The following is a 22487-nucleotide window of genomic DNA, read 5'->3' on the forward strand; positions in this document are numbered from 1 at the left end:
ACGGGATTTTAATAGGATTGCAAGTGTAAAACATAGGATTACAAAACACAGGAAAAATATAGGAATGACCGTTTGATTAGACCGCAGGAAAAATACAGGAATGACATGATAGAGATAGACTAAGGAAAGTTTTCCAAGAGGTTAGAGTGGATGTTAACTTTCCGACGTTTTTGCTCTAGAATTGTAGGAATAAGAAATTTCCTACGTTTTTCCTTTTCTCATTCCTACAAATCAAAGGCATGAATAGTGTAGGATTTTAATTCCTTTGTTTTTTCTCCAATTAAAAGGAGGCCTAAAATGTTTGTAACATTTCCTGATGGAGGGCCTAGGATTTAATACAGCAAGAGTACTTACTTGGACACAGGGGTGTACGACGTACATATACATGTACTAGGGCACTGTTGGGTATTTATTGGCGAAGCTGTAGGAACATGAAGGAGCTGCTGCTAGTATCCTAATGTACAGTAGTAATAGTGCAAATCCCTCTCATCTTTCCGTTGTACTGGTAGGAGCAGTGCAGTGCAGGGTAGATCGGGGCTGGGTGTGGCCTGGCCTTTGGGTCCTTGGGTCGCTGGGTGGGTGGTCCCGAGTTGGATGCGTGTGGTGGTGGTCGCGTGGGGGTGGGCCGGTGTTGGGATGCGGTCGCCTGGGGCAGGCGTGCACATGGAGTAGGCAGGCAGTGGTAGTAGAAGTGTACTCCTAGCACCATCTGCCCAACAATTGACTCGTTCTCACCATGCCTCCTTCCTTCCATTGATCAGTCCCTTCCCTTTTCACACGCATCAGATCATCCCAATTCACAGCAACCGACCACTACCCCCAAGCTCCAGCCAAAATTTAAATTTTAAATAAATTTTACAGAACTGTATTATGCATTGAGGCTGTTTCGCTACTGGGTTTGGAGCTGCGTCACAATCACTAACTCTAGCTTTAGCCAATATTTAAATAATAAATATATTTCACGGAACTATAAGGGTAGCTCCAGCTCCATTGCTTCACCTAAAATGGGAGCGGAGTTAGATAAAATTCTCTCACAAAATAAACTAGAGATGTGAAGCTGGAGTTAAATTTATGAATTAGAGCTCTAACAAACAGACCCTAAGTATCAAGGTTGTTTCGCTAGAGGGTTTGGAGCTGCGTTGCAATCACTACCTCCAGTTCTAGCCAAAATTTAAGTTTTAAATAAATTTCACGAAACTATGAGTATATAGACTGTTTCGCTGTTGGGTTTGGAGCTGCGTCACAGCCAGCATGAACAGTACCGCACACACACACACGTAGCAGCAGTCGCCTGCTGAATAGCCCAATTTTGCTACAACTTGTAATATTTTGGATACTTCAAAAATTTACAAGAATAACAAATAGTATAAAAAATTACAAGAATAACAAATAGTATTTTTTTTATCCAAAAAAAGTAATTTTATACCATGTAGGTGAGCCTAGCTTGTAAGAACTTAAGTGTAGTGGCAGTGGCCCCAAATTTTTCGGATATATAGGTTGTAGGTTTCTAATAAAATCATATGCTATATATTCTTGTGGTAGCTCCTAATGCTTCATGGAATACGCAGCCTACTGATAGTTTTTTTATAAACTAGTTAATTGTAGATTTATAGAATTTAACTACTCTTTAAATTTTAATTTTAGATATGATTTTTAGGTATTTTTGGAGTTGATTTTAATGTTTTGATATCATACTTTATTTTCCGTACTTTTAAAGCACTAAGGTGGGGAGCTTCTCCCACTCTGCACGAAAAATAGTATGATTTTTCGTTAAAGTATGTTTAATTAAGTGTTAGCTAAAAACTTAAAAAATGATTAAATTTATTTTTAAGTAGCTTGTCAGTAGAATATTTTAGAAAATACAGTGTACGTGAAAAATGAGAGTGTAGAAGTTGTAAAACCTAATTATACAAATTATACCTGTTAATTATTGTGATTGTTTGGTGCTATTTTCCTAGAGCAAACGATCAATAGAGCAAACTCACGTTTAATCTGTCACTGTCAGTCTGACACCCAAATTACTATCTTCAAGATCACCATTACTGTAGTTAATTACCACTGCTTAATTAACTACAGCCTAGTCTAGGAGTGAGCTAGTGACTGCAACAAGTGGTGTAGGAGTAGCGTTCCAGTGCAGTGCAGTGCAGCAGTAGTAGTAGTGTGGCAGTGCAGTGGGGCTGACAGGTGGGGCCCACGCACGGGCGTGCCTCCTGGAGCGGGACGCGCTGTCTTGCCGAGCTCGAGCTCCCCACCCACCGTGGAATGGGTACGTGAAATCCGGGGGAGAACGCCTTCCGATGCATTTTGCCATTGCCCTCACCCCTCAGGGGCAGCACCGTCATTTCCCTCCCTCTCCCCCACCACCTCTTCGTGCGCTCGCTCGCCGCAGATCTAGCTACACTAGCCGCCCTATTTCAGGTCTCCAGCGCCATTGCCGCGTGTGGATTGGACGCTTCAAAAGCCTTTTTAGCCACCTCGTAGCCTCTCACAAGTACTACATTTTCATCTCGAAAGAAAGTGAAATCATCAAGAACTTGGTGAGAATCGATCAAAGAGCAGTGCCAGCTGCAGCTGCAGCAGAGGATCGGAGGAGGAAGGGGGAGAAGAGGAGATCGGGGAGTGGAGAGACGAAAAGCAGCAGCAGTAGGTGAGTTGGAAGTTTACTGCTGCTGCTTTGCCTTTGCATGGATACGTTTGATCTTTTGGTCTAAAGCGTGCTCTTGTAGGGAGAGAGTACAACGTCGTCGGCAACTGCATTGCATTGTCCATGGATTTGTTTATAGAATATATCTTGAGCTGTGCTGGCTTTCGCTTTCTTTTACATTGCCTTTCTCTTTTTTCTTGCAGTTGCAGCAGCAGCAGCATGGAGGAGAGAGTGAAGATTGGAGGAGACGGCGAAGAAGAAGAAGAAGAAGAAGCAGAGGAGGAGGAGGCGCCATTGGAGGTGGTGAGGGCAGCGAAAAGGAGATTTGGGGTGGTGGTGGTGGTGGGCCCACCCCCCAGCTGAGGAGGAGCAGGAGAAGGAAGAAGAGCGAGGAGGAGAGGATCTCCTCTCACGTCAAAGGAGGGGGAAAGCAGCATAAAGGCAGCAGCAGCTACTGGAGGAGAAGAGGAAGCAAGAGAGCTCAGCTTCACTACTTCACTGGCTCGGCCAACCAAAGCAGCAGTCGAAAGCGAGAAAAAAAGCTTAAGAAAGAAAGAAAGCTAGCTTCAGTGAGAGTGAGAATGTGGGGGGAGATAGAGAGAGAGAGAGAGAGAGAGAGTCTAGTGTGTCTTGAGAGAGATATATAACACCAACAACTCCCAGCTGTGTGTGTGTGTGTGAGAGAGAGAGAGAGAGAGAGAGAGAGAGAGCATCTGGTTCTTGTACCACCACCACCACTGCCCCCTTTGCATTGTCCCTCCCTGGCCACTTCTTTCTCCTTCTCCATTTTGTGCCTAGCGTACAAGGAGGTGCCCTGCTTGCTGCTGCTGCTGTTCGGAAGCTATGGCATTGCAAGAAGAAGAGGAGGATGATGAAGATGATGAAGAAGGGGAGAAAGAAGAAGAAGAAGACGGTGTCAGGGTGCGTGGGGAGCTCTGATTTCTCCTTGTCCTGAGGTGTGCTGTCCACTTGTGGATGTAGTAAGATATTGGCACAATAGGCTCAATCACTTTTTTCTTTTCCTCTCTTCTTTTCTCACTTCTGCTTATTTTTGCTGCTTGCTTGCTTCTTCGTCTTTTTTATTTTCCTTCTTCCCCTCAATTCATGATGACACGTTCTTCCTTCCTTGTGTAATTTATCACCGTTCTTGGCGTTTTGCCTGATTTAGAATGCAACTGAAAAAAAAGAAAAAGATCGCAGAGGAAAAAAAAAGGCAGCAGCAGTGGGTGGTGAAAGTATGGAAATCTCTCCTGCTAGTATACGTTTGTCGTGTCCTCTTTGTTGTGTTCTTGTCTTGGTGTGTTGAGATCATGCGAGACGAGAGGTGGTTCGAGAGCATCATGAGCAATGGGAAAATCCATATCTGCTATATCTTCCCTCCGTATCTCTGCCTAGCTGTTGCGAGTGTGAGTGAGTGCTCGCCATGATGTCCGAGGAGGAGGACGACGACGGCGACGGCGACGGCGAGGTCGGAACGGAGACGGCGGCCATCCATCTCCTGTATGTTGCTTGTTGAGTCTCTCTCTCTCTCTCTCTCTCTCTCTCTCTGTCTCTCTCTGCGTCGCCTTGTCCGTTTCGCCTCGGTTTGATCAACCAACCCTGTGTGTGTCTGTCACTGTGTGGCTGGCTGTGCACATTGCCATTGCCATGTCCTGTGCCATGCCATCCCATGACACGGTGTGTGCGTGAGAGAGAAGGCATAGTAGTGTGCTGATCCGTGGGGCCCACGGTGGAATGGTGGTGGGGCCCACCAAAGCCGATGATACCAATGATCATCGTCATAAACGCCTCTCCTTCCGTTTCAGAGTTAGGAGCATTAATGATGGGGGAGGGGAGAGGGAGGTCCGCATGTCAGATTACAGGTCTGATTAGCCCGGGCCCACCACTCCGTGATACTAACAGTGATTACGGATGTTTTTGGCTTAGCTTGCAGCTTTGCCCCCACTGCATGAATATATACTTTACCTGTGCAGTGCAGAAAAAACATGCTCTAATTTGGCAAAGGCAAATCTCTTCTCTTGCTAATGGCGAGTACTGTAGTACTCCACTTACCACTACTACTAATACTGTTGTGAGAAACATCTCCCATTATCTTAAGAAAGTACTGTAGTTAGAGTAGGTAGGAGTGGATGCATGGGTGTGTGTGGCCTTGGTGTTTTGCTGTCTGTATCATTGTTGTGATGGGGAATTGGAAATTTGCATTGGGGTTGTGGTAGCTACCTGTTGCTGCAGTGCGCAGCAATGCAGCATGGTGGCATAATCAAAATGGAGTAGTCAAGAACAGTGTAGATGATGGAGAGCCCCAAGAGGGCAGGGCAGGGCAGCAGCAATGCAATGGCGATGCAAAGGTTTGGTATGGTTGGTGGTGGTCGTGCTGCCTGCGATGCAGGATGGCAGACGCAGATGGGCTAGCTAACCGATGGATCGTGTGGAATCGATTTTGGGGTTTTAATTTAATTTTTGATTGTGGTGGCCGTACTGATACTCCTAATCAAAGTTAAAAGTGATCATCTGCTGCTATCTGCGACGTCACTGACACCATGAGAGAGAGAGAGAGAGAGAGAGAGAGAGAGAGAGAGAGAGAGAGAGAGAGAGAGAGAGTGTTCACTGCAGAAGAGTGCAGGAGCAGCTAGGTAAAGTAGGCAGCTATGCTCGCCCGTGCTGTCAACAGTCAACAGAGCGGCCGTTTCGGGTGAACATAGCCCCATTTGAACGGATTAGATTATTGTTTGCAGGCCAACAATTTTCTGCTACTCCTATCTCAATCAATGTGTTTAGTAATCGTACACTACTACAGTAGCTGCATATACTTGCATGTTGCATCCATCCGTTTCTCCAATACGAGGTGGTTTTTTTCTGCTTTGATCCAAAGAGAGTGGTGGCTACTAGCTTTGCTGTGTACTGCATGGTACAGAAGTAAGGCTTGGGACGGGACGGAAGTAAGGCTTGGTACAGTAATAGTTTTTGAAACCACGTAATTATACGATTTTTACAGTGACCGCCAAAAACGATAACCCCAACACAAAAGATTTGATAAACACTGCGAGGCAGCAGCGTAGCAGCTGCTGCTGGTGAATGCATGAGCTGCTGCAATGGCAATGCTGCGTGATCTTGCTTGGGCCTGTTTAGTTCCAAAGTTTTTTTTCTAAATTTTTAAATTTTCTCACATCAAACCTTTCATACACATACAATTTTTTTTCTACATCTTATCTAGTGGAGTACTCTCCTAGTGGAGTGGTGTACTCCTACCTGCGAAATCAATGGGAGTACGAATACTGGGCTAAGTGCATGCGTGCAGTGGCAAATGCAAATGCAGTGCAGTGCAGCCGGTTGGGTTGGGGCAGGGTGACCACGAAAAATCTGGGAGTCGCAGAGTGACCACAAAAGATCTGTGCGTCATGTTCCATTTGACCGCTGAGTTGATGCGTGTACTATTCGCTCAGATTTGAGGGGGGTGTTTGGGCCTGTTTGGTTTCCAGGACTTATTTCAAGTCCATGTCATATCGGATATTTGGATACTAATTTGGAGTATTAAACATACACTAATTACAAAACACATTCCATATCTTTGGACTAATTCACGAGACGAATATTTTGAGTCTAATTATGTCATGATTTTGACAATGTGATGCTACAGTAAACTTTTTATAATTATAGATTAATTAGGCTTAAAAAATTCGTCTCGCGGATTAGCTCTTATTTATGAAATTAGTTTTTTTATTAGTCTGTTTAATACTCCAAATTAGTGTTCAAACATCCGATGTGACATGGGCTAAAAAGTTTTAGCCCCATCTAAACACCCCCTTAGATGGAGCTAAAACTTGTTAGCCCATGTCACATCGCATGTTTGACGCTAATTTAGAGTATTAAACATAGACTAATATTTAGATGGGGCTAAAACTTTTTAGCCCATGTCACATCGGATGTTTGAACACTAATTTGGAGTATTAAACATAGACTAATAAAAAAACTAATTTCATAAATGAGAGCTAATCCGCGAGACGAATTTTTTAAGCCTAATTAATCCATAATTATCAAAAGTTTACTGTAGCATCACATTGTCAAAATCATGGCATAATTAAACTCAAAAGATTCGTCTCGCGAATTAGTCCAAGCTTATGAAATAGATTTTATAATTAATATATGTTTAATACTCTAAATTAGTGTCTAAATATCCGATGTGGCTGGGACTTAGAATAAGTCACTGAAACCAAAAATGCTGGATCACTGAACTCCGCCGTACTGTGCGACTGTGCACACACACCTCACTTCACGATTAATGTCCACAGCTGCTTACTGCTCGAATGCTTTTTTTCTAAAAAAAATATTTGCCGTATATACGACGCGACTTTTGACCGTGACAGAAATTTCAAAAATATATTTTCAAGTACTACATCCGTTCTAAAATATAGCAATCTAGTACTGGATGGGATATATCCCTTTATCTAGATTTATTTATTAGACTAGGATGTGTCCTATCGAGTCCTACATTGCTATATTTTGTAATGGAGGGAGTACTTCACTCCCCGTTTGAAGATTTTTACCGTTTAAAATTTATCAGCATCAAACAATCACAACTATCCCGTAGAAATTTCTACTGTAAAATCAGGGGGAGTAACAAATTATCACAAGACGCATGCTACTTCCTCCGTTTCAAAAATAAATTAATTTTCACCCATCCCGTATATACCAATGTAAAACAAAAAAAAAGAATAAAAGAGCAAATACAAGTATACAATTGCAGATTTGTAGAGCTAGTACAAAAATGCTAAGCACATGTGAAGAAAAGATTGATTAGATGATGTGTCAATTTTTAGAGTTAGCAAGTTGACCATACTACTTCCAATGCAAATATTTTTTTTTACTTTATTTAATTCAAATATTTATATTTTTATAAACTCTATTACAATAATTATTTAAAAATAATTTTATTTTGAGATAAAGTAAATAGGAAGAGTAAAATAAAAGCTTATTATCGGACGGAGAGTGTAGTACAGTACGGAGTATTTGTCAGTGCCAGCCAAACGCATGCTCATGCATGGAGAGGCGTGCGCATGCAGCAACTCGATCAATCGTTCGACCGGGAGGCAATACACGGTGGTACTCCAGTAGCATAGCACATATACGTCCAACCCAGTCACGGCCACACCTCCGGCCGGTTAGCTACATGCGCCGCGCGTGCAACTTGTCGACGAAAACCATGCCTTGCACGCCAGAAAATAGCCAGAAGAAACCAAACCCGGTGGTTGTTTAATTGCTGACTTGCTTGCTTGCTTCCCTGTCTCTAAGACCCATTTCAGTTTGGAGGAATTTCAACACACAGAAATAACAAAAATAGAGAAATAGAAATACATGCCCACTTCTATCAATAGGAATTTTTTCCATGAGATTTGTAGGGATGGAAATTTTTGTTTGTTTTCTCTCTACAACTTGTAGGCAAGAAAATTTTCCTTTGGTTTCATTATTTCTAAATCCTATGAACCAAATGATATTCATAGAAAATAATCCTTAGAAGTTAAAATCCTTTGAAATTTGTTCAAAACGAATTGGTCCTAAGCCACGCCGCTGTCGTCGCCTCCATCCCTCGCCGGCGTGTAAACGCCGCCACCGCCGCCGTTGATTGGGATGGACGGCGACCTTTTGTTCATCTGGTGACAATAGGAAATCGATCGATGGGTGGGAGTTGATTATGGATAGGGCCAGCGAGCCATGAGCGACGCGAGATCGAGACCTCTCTTTTGTTCTTGTCAGGTGGTGACTGGACCCAACATCGTGTGCTTGTGTAGTGGTATCCTACCGCTACAGGGAAAAGACTATGAGAGCAAGTTTAATAGTACAGCTAACTCCCATGCATATAAATAGTTAACTATAAAAATATACTACACCACAGATATCCGGTCTCACTTCTTATACACACATAGCGTCTTAGAGTTTGTCTTGCAGCCGGCTATAAATCCGCAGCTCACTTTCTTATCTTTTCTCTTTTCTTCTCGATATATGGTTATAGCTGGCTTATAGCCTGCTATTGTACCTGCTCTAAAGAGGCCCACGTAAATACTCCTACGACGATACTTATTCCACAGTATTACTCCATCCGTCTTAGAATATAAGAAGTTTTAGAGTTGGACACGGTTATTAAGAAGTTATGTATAAGTGAGTGATGGAGGGTTGTGATTGGTTGGGAAGAGAATGTTGGTGGAGAAGTTGTTATATTTTGGGATAAATTTTGAGGTCTAAAAGTTTTTATATTTTGAGTTCGAAGGAACGGTTTAACGATGACGTGCTACTGTGCGGTAAATAATTGGCGAGTCGCGAAGGTGTGCCATTGGTGAAGAGAAAGGTAAAAGTTGCCGGAGTAGTTGATGGAGCAATGATGAGCTCTGGGCCGGGTTTGTCATGTGATGGGCCGTGCAGTCTGTTGTCTGGGCCTGCCACTGCACAGTGAACCCATTTTACTACTTCATCGTTTGACAAGTCACACGGATGAATGGATGATCGCATTGCCGGACTAGTCCTGCCAATGCCCTACCTTTTTTCAAGCCCCTGAGCGAATGCAATTCGTGCTCATGAGTCATGAGTGCCACTTTTACTACTAGTAGTAGGATAGGTTAACATACAAATTCTGATACATGGCCTAGGCAGGATTACCATTGATCTATTAACTTTCAACTGAAATCATAAGCTACTAAGAGCAAGTTCAAATAGTATAGCAAACTACCAGCTCTAATTTATCTATAGTCAATCTAATAGCTTATTTATATAATAGTTACATACTACACTATTAATACCTGGTCCCACATATCATACACACACGGCGTCTTGGAGTCCGTGCTACGGCTGGCTACAAATCTATAGCCCACTGCTCTTCTCTCTCCTTATTTATCTTCTTAAAATATGTTTACAGCTGACTTATAGCCTACTATTATACCTACTCTAATAGCGTAGTGATGATTAATTCCTGAGCTACACATGCCACTTAGTTATATAACTAGAGATATGCAACCAATACCAATCAAAGAAGTACAAGGTAGCTATTTACACCCGTTAATCAAATTCAGTCATATATAAATCGAACGGTTAGATTGTATGCATAACAATCTATTATATTGTTAAAGGAACAGAAAAAGAAGTCTCCACGTTCGCTCTCATGGCCTAGAAATTCTCACATTAATCGGAGAAAAAGAAAAGGCAGAATCCATATAGAAATACAATTTAAAAATAGCTGAAATTCAGAATTAAAAAATAAGGAATATTAGAAGAGGAGACTAGAGTCTATATAGAAATACAATTTAGAAATAGTTGAAATTCGGAATTAAAAAATAAGGAATATTAGAAGAGGAGACTAGAGTCCATATAGAAATACAATTAGGAAATAACTGAAATTCGGAATTAAAAATAAGGAATATTAGAAGTAGAGTATAGAGTCCATATAGAAATACAATTAGGAAATAATAGAAATTCGGAATTAAAAATAAGAAATATTAGAAGTAGAGTATAGAGTCTGTATAGAAATACAATTAAGAAAAAAAAATAGAAATTCAGAATTTAAAAAAATAAGGAATATTAGAAGTAGAGTATAGAATCCATATAGGAATTTAAAACTAACTAAAATTCAGAATAAACATAATAAAATTAAAAGTAGAGTTTAGAGTTCGTATAAAAATATAATTTACAAATAACTAAATTTCAAAATTAAGAAAAATATGGGACGAAGAGTTTAAAGTCAATATAGGAATACAATTTAGAAGTAACTGAAATTTGAAATTAAAAATTAAAAAATATTGAAAGATGAGTTTAGAGTCCAAATAGAAATACAATTATAAATAATAAAAATTCAGAATTCAAAAAAAATAAATATTAAAAGACGAGTCTAGAGTCCATATAGGAATATATATAATTTATAAATAACTAAAATTTGATATTAAAAATAATTAATAACTAACATGTATATAAAATACAATATGAATATTACACATTAGTAGTTTCGTAAAGTTATAGCAAAATTTAAAATTATGTTGTCATTTTAATATATTTGAATAATATAATGAGAGAATATATATGCTATTATATGAGAGAAAATATAATGATGCTAGCCGCGCAATATTGCGTGGGCCACCATGCTAGTTTTATTAATTCCTTCCAGGTAGCTGTCAAAGGAGTAGTGTGTAGTGTCGTGTGGAATTCGCGAGGATGTGCATGAACTTGCCAAGGCAGGGATGCAGTTGCGTGACAAGGACACACGTGAAATGTAGCGAGAGAAGAGTCGTAGTAGCGGGCGCGACCGCGGGAGTGTATACGGAGAGATGAAGCGAGCTCTCTCCACCAAGCAAATCGCGAGCCAAACCAAGAAGACATCCACATGACGACGCCTCGCGCCACCACCACCACGTCGCCCTTCTCCTCTCTCCTCCTCCTCCCGATCTCCCCCTCCGCCGCGACTCCTCCGCGCCGCGCCAGGACGCCGCCGCCGGCGGTGGCACATGGCGGCGTGCGGTGGACGGCTGGCGGGAGGCGGCGACGGCGAGGGTGCCGGGCGGCGGCGGCGGTGGTCGAGGACGGCGTGCTTCTCCCCAAAGAACAGGAGGACGACGCGTCGGCGGCGAGATACGACTGGAGGGAGGAGTGGTACCCGCTGTACCTCGCCAAGGAGGTGCCCGACGACGCCGCGCTGCCGCTCACGGTGTTCGACCGGCAGCTGGTGCTGTACCGCGACGCCGCCGGCGTGCTCCGCTGCCACGAGGATCGGTGCCCGCACAGGCTAGCCAAGCTATCCGAGGGCCAGCTCGTGGATGGCAAGCTGGAGTGCCTGTACCACGGGTGGCAGTTCGACGGCGAGGGCAAGTGCGTCAAGATCCCGCAGCTCCCCGACGGCGCCAAGATCCCGCGCAACGCGTGCGCGCGCAGCTACGAGGTGCGGGACTCGCAGGGCGTGGTGTGGGCGTGGATGTCGGGGACCAACCCGCCGGACGAGCGGAAGCTGCCGTGGTTCGAGCCGTACGCGCGGCCGGGGTTCACCGACCTGTCCACGGTGCACGAGCTCCCCTACGACCACTCCATCCTCCTCGAGAACCTCATGGATCCCGCGCACGTCCCCATCTCCCACGACCGCACCGACTGGACGGCGAAGCGGGAGGACGCGCAGCCGCTCTTCTTCGAGGTCACCGAGCGGACGCCGCGCGGGTTCGCCGGATACTGGGGGAAGCAAAGGACGCCACACCTTCGCAACCTGCTCCGGTTCGAGGCGCCGTGCGTGCTTACCAACACGCTGGAGTTCGTCGACAAGGACGGCAAGGAGCAGTGCTTCTCGGCGCACTTCCTCTGCCGCCCCGCGGGGCAGGGGAAGTCGATGCTGCTCGTTCGGTTCGGATCCACCCAGACGTCGCCGCTGGTGAAGGTGCTCCCGAGGTGGTACTTCCACCAGAACGCGTGCAAGGTGTTCGAGCAGGACATGGGGTTCCTGTCGTCGCAGAACGAGGTGCTGCTCCGGGAGAAGGTGCCGACCAAGGAGCTCTACCTCAACCTCCGGTCGTCGGACACGTGGGTGGCGGAGTACCGGAGGTGGATGGACAGGGCGGGGCACGGCATGCCGTACTACTTCGGGCACAGCACGCTGTCGCCGCCGCCGGTGCCGGCCGTTGTCGAGCAGGCGCCGGCGGGGGCGGTCGCCGGGATGTCCGCGTCGTTCCCGGCCAAGGGCGGCGTCGGCGCCACGCACGCGCCCAACCCGACCAACAGGTACTTCCGCCATGTCGTGCACTGCAAGGGGTGCAGGGACAGCGTCAAGAGGTACGCCTCGCTCAAGAACGCCTTCGCCGCGCTCGCCGCGGCGGCGGTGGCGGCGGCCATCCTGGCGGCGACCAGGCAATTGAAGGCCGTCCTGCTGGCGTCCGCGGCCGCGCTCGCCGCGGCGTCGTACGCGTGTAACTGGGTGCTGTCTCTCATCACGACCAATTTTATTAGGACACACAGGAGACTGTAACCGTGGCAATGGCTGTCATGCTTTGGCACATACTAATAGCAAGGTAGAATGGTACAGCTATTTCATTATTTTTGCCCTTGTATATTTGTATCACTACATGAGTAAACGACGTTTAGTTATCGATAGTTTTGTTATGAGTGATGAATGATCTGCATCGTACTGCCAATGCCTTGCATTCTCAAATGGTTGCACACTTGCACTCATACAAAGTTAGTACACTCCATCATATTATAAATTACTTTTTTTTCAAGTTAAATTTCCTGAAAGTTTGATAAAATTTATAGAAAAAATATAACGACGCTTATAACACTAAATTAATTTCATTACATCTAACATTAAACATATTTTGATTTTTTTTTGTTTTGTGTTAAATATATTACTATGTTTTTCTATAAACTTGATTAAACATATAAAAGTTTAACTTCAAAAAAAAGTTAAAATGACTTGTAATATAAAACGTAGGCAGTACAATGCGAATGTAGGGTACTCCATCCAGCTGAGGTAAACCAACTCCAATATATATACAAACACAAACAACGTACCCAATTTTTACTGTTAAAATACAGGCACAATGCCTGGTATCACACGTTATTAAGTAGACAGACTCGATAACCATGACACGGACAGGGACTTCTTGCCACTGGTTTACGCACGGTTAATATTACAGACCACACATAGAGAGACGGCTTAGCTATTTGCAAATAAGCTTGACAAGATAGATGATGCTCCAAAAGGATGCGATCTCAGCAGTTGAGTACTTACGCTGGTTCATCTAGAATTCCCTATCGGGGAAGAGGAGTGGGGCGACAAGGGACCAAATGTACAGACCTGCCGTTGCCCACTGGGTTGCAATCCTGACCCAAACGGATGGCCACCCAACGTCAACAAGCTTTCCACTCTCACCAACTGAGGTTGACCAGCCAGTCAAGAGCATCGCGGAGTACATGCTTGCCAAGGAGAAGATGAGGTGGAAGAACGAGTAGGAGTATGTCACTGGCCTTGGCACATCCTTCTTTTCCGCTTCCTCATCTGCCTTACTGAAAGGAAGCAGTGGCTTGTCGGCACCTGAAAAAGGGCAATGTGATAAGCAACACACCTTGCAAATATGGAACATTGATTTAGTAGATAGAGCACGCAATCTAACCAGCACGTGGTGAGTCTGGGGCTGAGAGCACAGTTGCAGATGAGCCAGCACGGACAGCCGAATAGACCACAGAAAGGATGGTGGTTAGCAATCCCAGCGAAAGGCTACCAGTCGACACAGCTTTGGAATGGTTGTGCAGTCCATTGCATTCATAATCCCTCGGCTCACTTGAAAGTCCACTGTAGCACAAATAGGTGCAGTAGAGGGCGATAACTGATGCTGGCAGCAAGCTACCATTGATCTGCAAAATTCATAAAAAGGAACCATTCATTATTATTACAAGCGAGTAACCATATTTAAGATGAGATGCTAGCAGCTAGAGCTTGTGGGTGTAACAGCTATAATTTGATAAAATGCTAGAAATCTTACACAACAATTATCATAATGCTACAATCTTATGCAGCAATTATCATAATACACGGACACATTTCTGACAGCTTTTCGTGGTCAAACTATGGACTAATGAACTAAATACTCTATACACAGAGGCTGTGTTACTATATTATAAGGATAACAGAACAGACCAGAAGAATAATACCTTTGGGTGCAGGGCGACAATAGCAAAAACAAAAACAAGAATCAGTGTGAAGACAATGAAGAACAGATTGATTCCGCAGTCATGTCCAGATGGAGTGAACCAGTGAAAGAGCAGACCCGAGAAAGAGAATGTGACAATGTAACAGACAACTGAGACAACCAATAGAGCCATGTACCTGCAGTAATAAATATGAACAAATTATTAACAGGTTTTGATAAACAGAAGAAGTTCATACTAAATTAAGGGGACCTGAAGGTAAACAAGGAAAAGATCAGCTACTAACCAGAACTGTTCATCCTTGGCAACCCAATTCTCGTTCCATCCATGAACAAAGTCCAACAAAAGAACAACCTGAACAAGCAGGAACAGTCCAGATCCAAACTTGGATATTGATTCTGCAAAAACAAATGACAGTTAAAATTAACAACCTGGAATGGGGAGAACTGGCTCCAATTACAGTAACAAAAACTGATAATATAGAATTAGCATATAAAACTATTCAAGAAGCAGCAGAGTGTATCATCAATCACAAAAGTACAAGCAACAAGTTCATCCAACAAGCTGCTAAGACAGTGTCACGTTTACCATATATATCAACCAATCACCAATACCAAGCTTGGTACTCATGTTTTTAATTACCAAATAAACAATAATTGATGATGTATCATCAAGCCCCAAAACTGGAGCAAATATTAATACTATGCAGTTAGTACACTTCCATGCCTACTCACAACCACATGGAGATCCAAAGGACCAACGGAATTATACATTAATAGTTAAAAACACAGGCAACCACAAATGCAACAATGTCACTCCCAACTTTCCAACACAATTTCATCCTCTATATCAAAATACTCAACCACAAGAACACATGCCTCTTGAAACATTAGGAATTACTACAATTTGTTCAGCTAAAATCGCCTCCAAAGTTGCAAAACTTAAGTCTTCTTCTTGATAACGACGAATCCACACACCCACCTAATGTTTTGCAGATTAGTTGGTTCATAATTTCATATTTACAATTTTATGATCCCTATATGAAAATATGTCAACCTTAAAGCTTGTATATTCTTTGGTTTAGAAAGTGTATCAGACCAATAGGAATCTCCTTGTTCAAAAAGGTTCTAGCGCAGAGAATCAAAAGTTAAGACAACCCTAAGGAAACTCCTCACAACTCCCATTCGCACCTTCTCTTTCACTCTAGCAGTGTTGAGGAAGGACTTACAAGGAACCTTTTGCCACTCCTATCTTTAATTCTCTAATAGCCTATCACATACAGATATACTGATTTTAAATATTAGTGCAACCATCTCCCAATATAATGTCACTGCAGCATCTCTATAATTGTGTTTCAGAACGATTCAATTCGTCGTATACACAGCTACATAGGTGAAAGGGGGGGCATTACCGTAGAAGCTTACGACGCCGTTGGGCACGAAGAACATGAGGAAGACGATGACAACCCAGCAGAATATCTTGGCCATCCATCCGCCATGGTGTATCTTGTCGCGGGGGTCCTTCTGGTCCTTGATGCCAGCCATGATGATGGCGAGGATGGTGAAGAAGACGAAGTTGCCGAGGCTAACCCTAAGCACGGCATCGGTCTCGAACCACTCGCGGTCGGGCGTCTTGTGGAAGTGGTTAATCCCTGCACAGATAGCCGCAAGAGGCGCGCCATGAGAAATTCCGATCGATTTCGAGAGAAAAAAAAAGAACCAAATCGAATCACCCGGAAGGGATTGCGAAGGCGCTCACATGGGATGGATTGGAGGAGGGGCGCGGCGACCTCGCGGAGCGCCCAGGAGGCGAAGAGGGAGAGCGCGAAGAGGCCGCAGTAGGCGATGCGGGCGGAGCGGCGGCCGATGCTGCCGACCGCCGTACGGCACGCCTCGCACGCGCACGCGGCGCAGCACGACGCCAGGCAAGACGCCGCCCACATGGCTGCTGCTCGTCGTCCTCCTCCTCCTCCTCCCTTGCGGCGGCGCGGTCAGATCGAATCGATCGGTGGGTGAAGGAGCTCGACGATGGCTTTGGCTTGTTCGGATTTGGGGATTTCGCCGCCTCTCGGGGGAAGAAGCTTTGGTGGGGATGGGGAACGCGTGCGGCGGAGGGGCACGGAAGAGAAGAGGAAAGGAAGCCGATCCGGTTTTTTTTCCCTTTTCTTGTTTTTTTTTTCCGTTACGGAGTGGGTGGCTACCGGGCCGGTTGGGTTGGACCGGACCAGCCCGGGCCGATCAGGAGACCGAGTCAGTCAACTACTGTATTATTCCAGCCTTCTACGTCCATTACATCAGGTCAAGCAAAAGTAACAGGATATAGGTTCCGTTTACTACTTCCGTCAAAAAAAAAACTAATATAATTGAAGATATGACATAATTTAGTTCATCATACTACATTGAGCCTGTTCGGTAGTTCTAATTTACAGCCAGCCACTACAATGAAATATAGAGAACAATCGTAGCAGCTGCAGCTGTTGCGGCTGCACAGCCGCTGTATAGGGCTGCCGAACAGGCCCATTGTGTTTCATGTACAGCTAGGTTAGGTTTTTTGGATGGAGGAAGTAAGATGAAACAAGGATGAAATAAAATGAGTTATCTACTTACTTAACATGATTAATTTATATTTTGAGAAGTAAATTTAACAAAATAGCTAGAAACAAGTGATCTATGTAATGTAATGCAGATTTTTTAAAAAAAGATCGTATTTCTAGAAGCATGGAGCATGATCAATTGTATCTGATCATCACTTTCGAACGGGACCATAATAACACACACATCATCGTCAGCTTCTGGCAGAATAGGTACCAAAATGACAATAGGGAGCATAAGTTTGTGAGTTCAGAACTCGAAACAATATGGTCCTGAACTTCTGGCGGACAAACTAGATATCACATCCTATATTTTCCCTACAACAGAGCTCCTAAAACATTACAGCCACAGATCACACTGTATAAGGCATGAAAGAACAAGCAATCTGAAGTCGCATGCCACGACAACCTTCAGGTATCAAAATGGATATTGATTGACTGGCAGATGCTAATTGATACTGCATCGAAAATTGACATTAGAATTTTAACCATTTCTTCTCTTTCTCCTTTCTAGCAACCGCGTTGGTTGCCGAAGCATGCGTTGCTTCAGCATCAGCTAGAGCTTTTCGGGTTTGTTTCAATTTCTTTGAAGCTGCTTCGTAGAATGCCTTGTCCTTGCGGTTTCGCTTCATCATTTCCTCCAGCTTCTCAACACGGCTCCTCAGTTCTTTCACTTCGTCATCGTATGCAAGCAAGGATCTTCTGTCTTCCTTCTTGGCATGTCCATTTGCCTCACCGGATGAATCCTTTTTAGATTTCACGGCTGAGCCTTCTGCAACATCTTGACCCACTAGTTGGCTATTGATAAAGCTGAAGACAGACCTCTCTTCTTCTTCAGCTTTAGCAGCCCTTGCCTGTTCAGCAAACTTCTTCTCACGCTTTCTTTTCCCACCCCGACTGCGTTTTTTTCCAGGGCCTACACTATCATTAACCTCACTTGCAGCCACAGCGTGATCAAGAGATTGCTTTGGGGGTAGTACCTTAACTGGGATTGGATCAAGCATGCCTTGTCCAGAAACACCTAGACCCATTCCCTCTCGGTACCCCATTTTTGCCATCATTTTGGAGGCAACGCCCCTGGTATGGTGCTCCCACTTTGCAAAGATCGCAGTCTCTGTCTGAACACCACTTAAATTTTTGGATTCCAAAAGGCCTAGACCCTGATGAACAGATTCATCCTCTTGATCTCCATCCTCACTAAAATCAGATCCTTCATCACTTGAGCTTCCTTCACCATCTTCATCGCTCTCATCAGCATATTCTGAGATTGAAAGAGAATCACTGGGAAGCCTTGCAGAGCTCCCGTCATCTTGAAAAACAACCTGGCCAACTTTCAGATCGTCATCCCATGACTCAAGTTCAGCTCGTCTCCAAAGGCCAGAATGATGCCCAGAAGCAGCCAGTATGCTGGATCCTACCAAGGACTGCTGCCATCTAGTCGGAGTGAATTGCTTCAGGGACAGAATAGGAATTACAATACCTGAGGATAATTTTTGGATTAGTCACACATGATACTTTATGTGCAAGGGGCAGAACCAACTGGGACATCTTATATGTGTAGGAAAACACAAAGATATAAATCCATGAAAATCAATACAATATTCACAAAAAATGCAACATCTGAAGGAGCAATCCATCATATGAAGTTCACACCATTTTGTGGTGTCATCATTGCTTCAGGTGAAAGGCAACGGAACAAGAGATCAATGGTTTGAAGGGGTTTAATCCTTAGAAGGGTGCAAAATAAGCATTTACATACCATGGGACAAGCGGCAGTTACTACCAAACCGACATCGTTGCTGGAGAAAAAACTTGCACATCTGCACTATGGGCAGATTGATTAGTTAATTTGTTGGTAACAATGAACCTTATGTTCTGGACATTACATTCCATTAACCAACAGAAAATATGGTTGATGGTGAAGGGTACCCACCTGTGACCTGTTAACATTTTCCCCGTCCCATTTATTCATGAATTTACTGTGGTGGTGCGATGCAAGAGGATAGAGGGACACACTCAGGCTTTGCTACAAGGTTTATTTGGGAGCAGATGGACGTATGGCTTCATTGCAAAATAAAGGACTGGTATATGCACAATGCACACATGGTTTTAATGAAAAGCAAATCATGTACTGTCACATTACTTTGGAGAGAAGTTCAGCAACTGCTCACACAGAATAGCCTAGAATCAATACAGAAATAACTTGATTATACAACCGCTAGAATGCTGTATAGCTCTGCAGCCCAGCAAGGACTTGTATTGCAAAAGTAGGAATTTGTTTCCTAAAGTTATTCCGTCATTCCAAGGACATTCAACAAAATAATTGCACAGGTCATATCTCCTATGTGCTGGAGTTATAATATCTCATGAAGGAGAGAAGTTGGAAAAACAGTAAATACTGGCAAATAAACACCCATTTCCTACCGGCGGTAACATAGCAAGTTACAAACATACCAGCACGTAGAGGGTTATGTTTAGGGTTTACCAGGAAACATGGAGCTACTATTCAAAGGAAAAAATAATGGAAAAACGATAGATCAAGTGGCGTGACTCACCGACATGTTTTCAGACGTAGGAGTCAGAAATGAGATCCTTGCATCACTTGAGCCTTCAAGTCCTATAACACATCCATTATACCAGCGCCCATCCTTATGCCTGAATCTACACTTAGATCCAACTGAAAATTCCTGTGGCTCCAATGGTTCTGGCTCAACATCATCGGGTGGATCAACAGCTACTTCAGGTGCTTCAGATGTTGGCTCTTGGTTAGGAAATATCTCATCAATTTGCTTTACTAGTCTAGAGCGTTTCAAATGGAGAAGTCCCTCCTCTGCATCCTTAATTGCAGCAAGAAGTTCTTCATGGACCTTCAAAACAGTACATATTGTAAGTTAGCATTTGCACAATAGAAGCATGAAATACATAAGTACAGAACTATTGAAGACAATGGTATAAGGGTTGAGATTCCCCAAAAAGAAGCTGACTGCTTTCTCTGAATATTTGTTCGATATTTTTCTCTGGAGATATTTTGGACAAGGAAACCTACTATTTGGATATTCACATCTCAGGAATCCAAAATGCATAAGCTAATCATCTCACCTACAGGTTACATCAGTGAGCTATGATGTGAATATCACTCAACTCTTGTCATACCAAACTTAAACATGTTGAGTCGATATCTAATCTAAACATACTAAATACTAATGTACAAAAGTTACCATCCATCTTCGGCTGATTTTGCCAATGACATGATACATGAGTCAACTAAATCTAACCCTGTCAAAAATATCCATGGACAAATCACATAATAAAAACGTCATCTCGACAAAATGCGCTTGATTTTCTTACAGTGACCGAATCAGACATATCAATCACAATCCCTCCAAGCACTCTTGTTAGTTTTATTAGGCAATCCTTATTACATTGTAGAGCTCACTACTAGTAATAACAGGAGACATACTGCCTGAACCCAGCATCTACACGAGAGAGATAAGAACAATAATCCGAGCACGACCCAGTCACACAACCAGTCCTGCAAATTCTAACATTCCGAGAGGACTGCCCGTCGCATCCCCACAACTTGGGAGTCAAATTAGGAGCCTAGGGCTAGCCAAACCTTCAACAGCCAGCGCCCGCGCGGGACGATTTGAGATTGAGAGCTAGTTAAGGCGAGGCGAGGTGACGCGGATGCGTACCTCGAGGAGGTCGGCGTTGGAGGGGTCGGCGGCGAGGGCCTCGTCGACGGCGGTGAGGGAGGCCCGCTGCTCCTGTAGGTGGTGCTCCAGCTGCAGCTCGATCGACGCCGCCTCGTCCTCCCCTTCTTCCCCCGCCATGGGTGGTGGTGGATCGAGAGAGAGAGAGAGAGGACGCCTCCCGCTCCCCCTCTTCTTCTTCTTCCTCCGATGCGACGGCCAGCGAGCCAGCGGCTGCTCTGCTGCGACCTGTGCGAGAGGTGAGGTCGGTGCTGTGTCGCGATGGTGTGGGCATGGGCCGTGGAAGATGAACTTGTTTTCTGGGCTTTGAGATTGAGCTGGCACGTCGTGGGCCTCGTAATATTTTTCTTGAGATTTTATTTTTAAAAAAATATCAAAATTATATGTTTTAAAGAAGAAAGAAATTAAGTTTCAACTTAAGATCATCGGGTTAACAAGTGACCTGTCAGCCACACCTCGATTGAGATATTCTATATTTTTTATACGATTACAAAGCAGACGCTCATAAACACACAGCACTACACACGTAAGATCGCTCTCACACCCCCTAATGCACGTAGACGGAAATGAAATACTACATTCACACTCCCTAATACACGATCTAAAGAGGCGGAACTAGTGGCACATCCCTAATCTCAGTAAAATCTTGTTAAAAGCCCACTACATATGTGTAATATTTATAAACATTAAAATTTGAACCTGGTGAATGAAAGCATGCACATATAACTCTACCACCACACTACTAATACTTTCCTATATATTTTGTATACCTCTATAGTGAACACGATTTTGCATATATCGTGCTACGATGTAGTTTTATCCGTTTCTATGTAAGATGACTGGATTGTCGAAGAACAAAGGGGTTGTTTGGTTCGATGCCGTTGGTAGCCAGCCAGGTTGTGGCGCTGCCACAATTTTATGGCGAAGGAAAGGCTCGCCGCACTTGTGGCGAAAACTATCACATAAATGAAATGTAACGTGGTGTGGCTGCCTCAACTTACGTGGGAACCAAACAATAGCCTATTTTGCGTGGCTACCGCATTAAAGGCTTGGCGAAGTCTGGCGGGGAACCAAACAGCCCCAAAATGTCTCAGATACCAAGCGAAGTCTCAGATTACGAATTATCCAAAGGGCAAAAGACATGCAAAAATAATAATATCATAATATTGTACTACTCAATAACCAACAAAACATACCAATTTTATAGTATCCGCAAAAATAAAAGCCCTAGTTAGAAAACAATTTCACCGTGTGCGTATCACTCATAGTGTTTTATTATGCAATTTTCTCACATGGATGCACGTGGTTTTCAAGAGGCGCCTACAAATCGAGCGTTCGATTTTTGTTTGAAAAAATCGGGTGATGTTCCAACAAGTAGATCAGAAGTTTTTCACTAAGTTGATCGAACATGTTTTAATCGTTTTAAAAGTTGAAACACAACCAACCCACCTTCTAAAACATTTTGCTACAACATAGGAAATAACAATTTTTAAGCTATTTCACCATATATAAAAATAATATTTTAGCAAACAGAGAAATGATGTTTCAATTCACTGCAACATTTGATTTATACATAGTGACATGAATATACTTGCTGAAACATTATTGGTGGAAGAAAAAATAAAACGGATTCTCTTAATAGAGCATTTCCATAATATATGGGTGATTTATTGCAACGGTGCGTGTGGTGGAGCGCATAGTGAGGACGACGTGGATGCTTTTTTGGGCGAGGCGCGATGGGAGGAGCGGGCGCCTGATGCATGCATGCCCGTATCGGATGCCCGATATAAAAAAATTTCGTGGTTTTCATCTTGATTTTCTTGTAACTTGTGTTAATTAGTCCGATATAAGAACAATAAATATATTTTTTTATCAGATAATC

General features: G+C 43.6%; 3 protein-coding genes and 1 long non-coding RNA gene across 4 annotated transcripts; 2 read left to right on the forward strand and 2 right to left on the reverse strand.

Moving 5' to 3' along the window:
• Positions 1-2442: 2442 nt before the first annotated feature.
• Positions 2443-3766, forward strand: LOC9272709 (uncharacterized). The gene is made up of 2 exons (XR_001542990.3): positions 2443-2647; positions 2848-3766. It is a non-coding gene; the product is annotated as an uncharacterized lncRNA (long non-coding RNA).
• A 7143-nt stretch (positions 3767-10909) lies between these two features.
• LOC4330982 (protein TIC 55, chloroplastic) lies at positions 10910-12748 on the forward strand. Its single transcript, XM_015772124.3, has one exon. It carries the CDS (start codon positions 11004-11006, stop codon positions 12621-12623), a length of 1620 nt encoding a protein of 539 aa, XP_015627610.1. The 5' UTR covers positions 10910-11003; the 3' UTR covers positions 12624-12748.
• A 372-nt stretch (positions 12749-13120) lies between these two features.
• On the reverse strand, positions 13121-16395 carry LOC4330983 (uncharacterized). Its single transcript, XM_015771131.2, has 6 exons — positions 16061-16395; positions 15714-15953; positions 14589-14700; positions 14306-14480; positions 13768-14008; positions 13121-13688 (listed from the first exon to the last, which is right to left on the reverse strand). The coding sequence occupies exons 1-6, from the start codon at positions 16242-16244 to the stop codon at positions 13396-13398; spliced, it is 1245 nt and encodes a 414-aa protein (XP_015626617.1). The 5' UTR covers positions 16245-16395; the 3' UTR covers positions 13121-13395.
• A 665-nt stretch (positions 16396-17060) lies between these two features.
• Positions 17061-20874, reverse strand: LOC4330984 (zinc finger CCCH domain-containing protein 18-like). Its single transcript, NM_001401992.1, has 4 exons — positions 20588-20874; positions 19448-19759; positions 18652-18712; positions 17061-18372 (listed from the first exon to the last, which is right to left on the reverse strand). The coding sequence occupies exons 1-4, from the start codon at positions 20723-20725 to the stop codon at positions 17369-17371; spliced, it is 1515 nt and encodes a 504-aa protein (NP_001388921.1). The 5' UTR covers positions 20726-20874; the 3' UTR covers positions 17061-17368.
• Positions 20875-22487: the final 1613 nt, after the last annotated feature.

This window comes from Oryza sativa, chromosome 2, assembly GCF_034140825.1.
Source record: "Oryza sativa Japonica Group chromosome 2, ASM3414082v1".
NCBI classification, from domain to species: domain Eukaryota; kingdom Viridiplantae; phylum Streptophyta; class Magnoliopsida; order Poales; family Poaceae; genus Oryza; species Oryza sativa.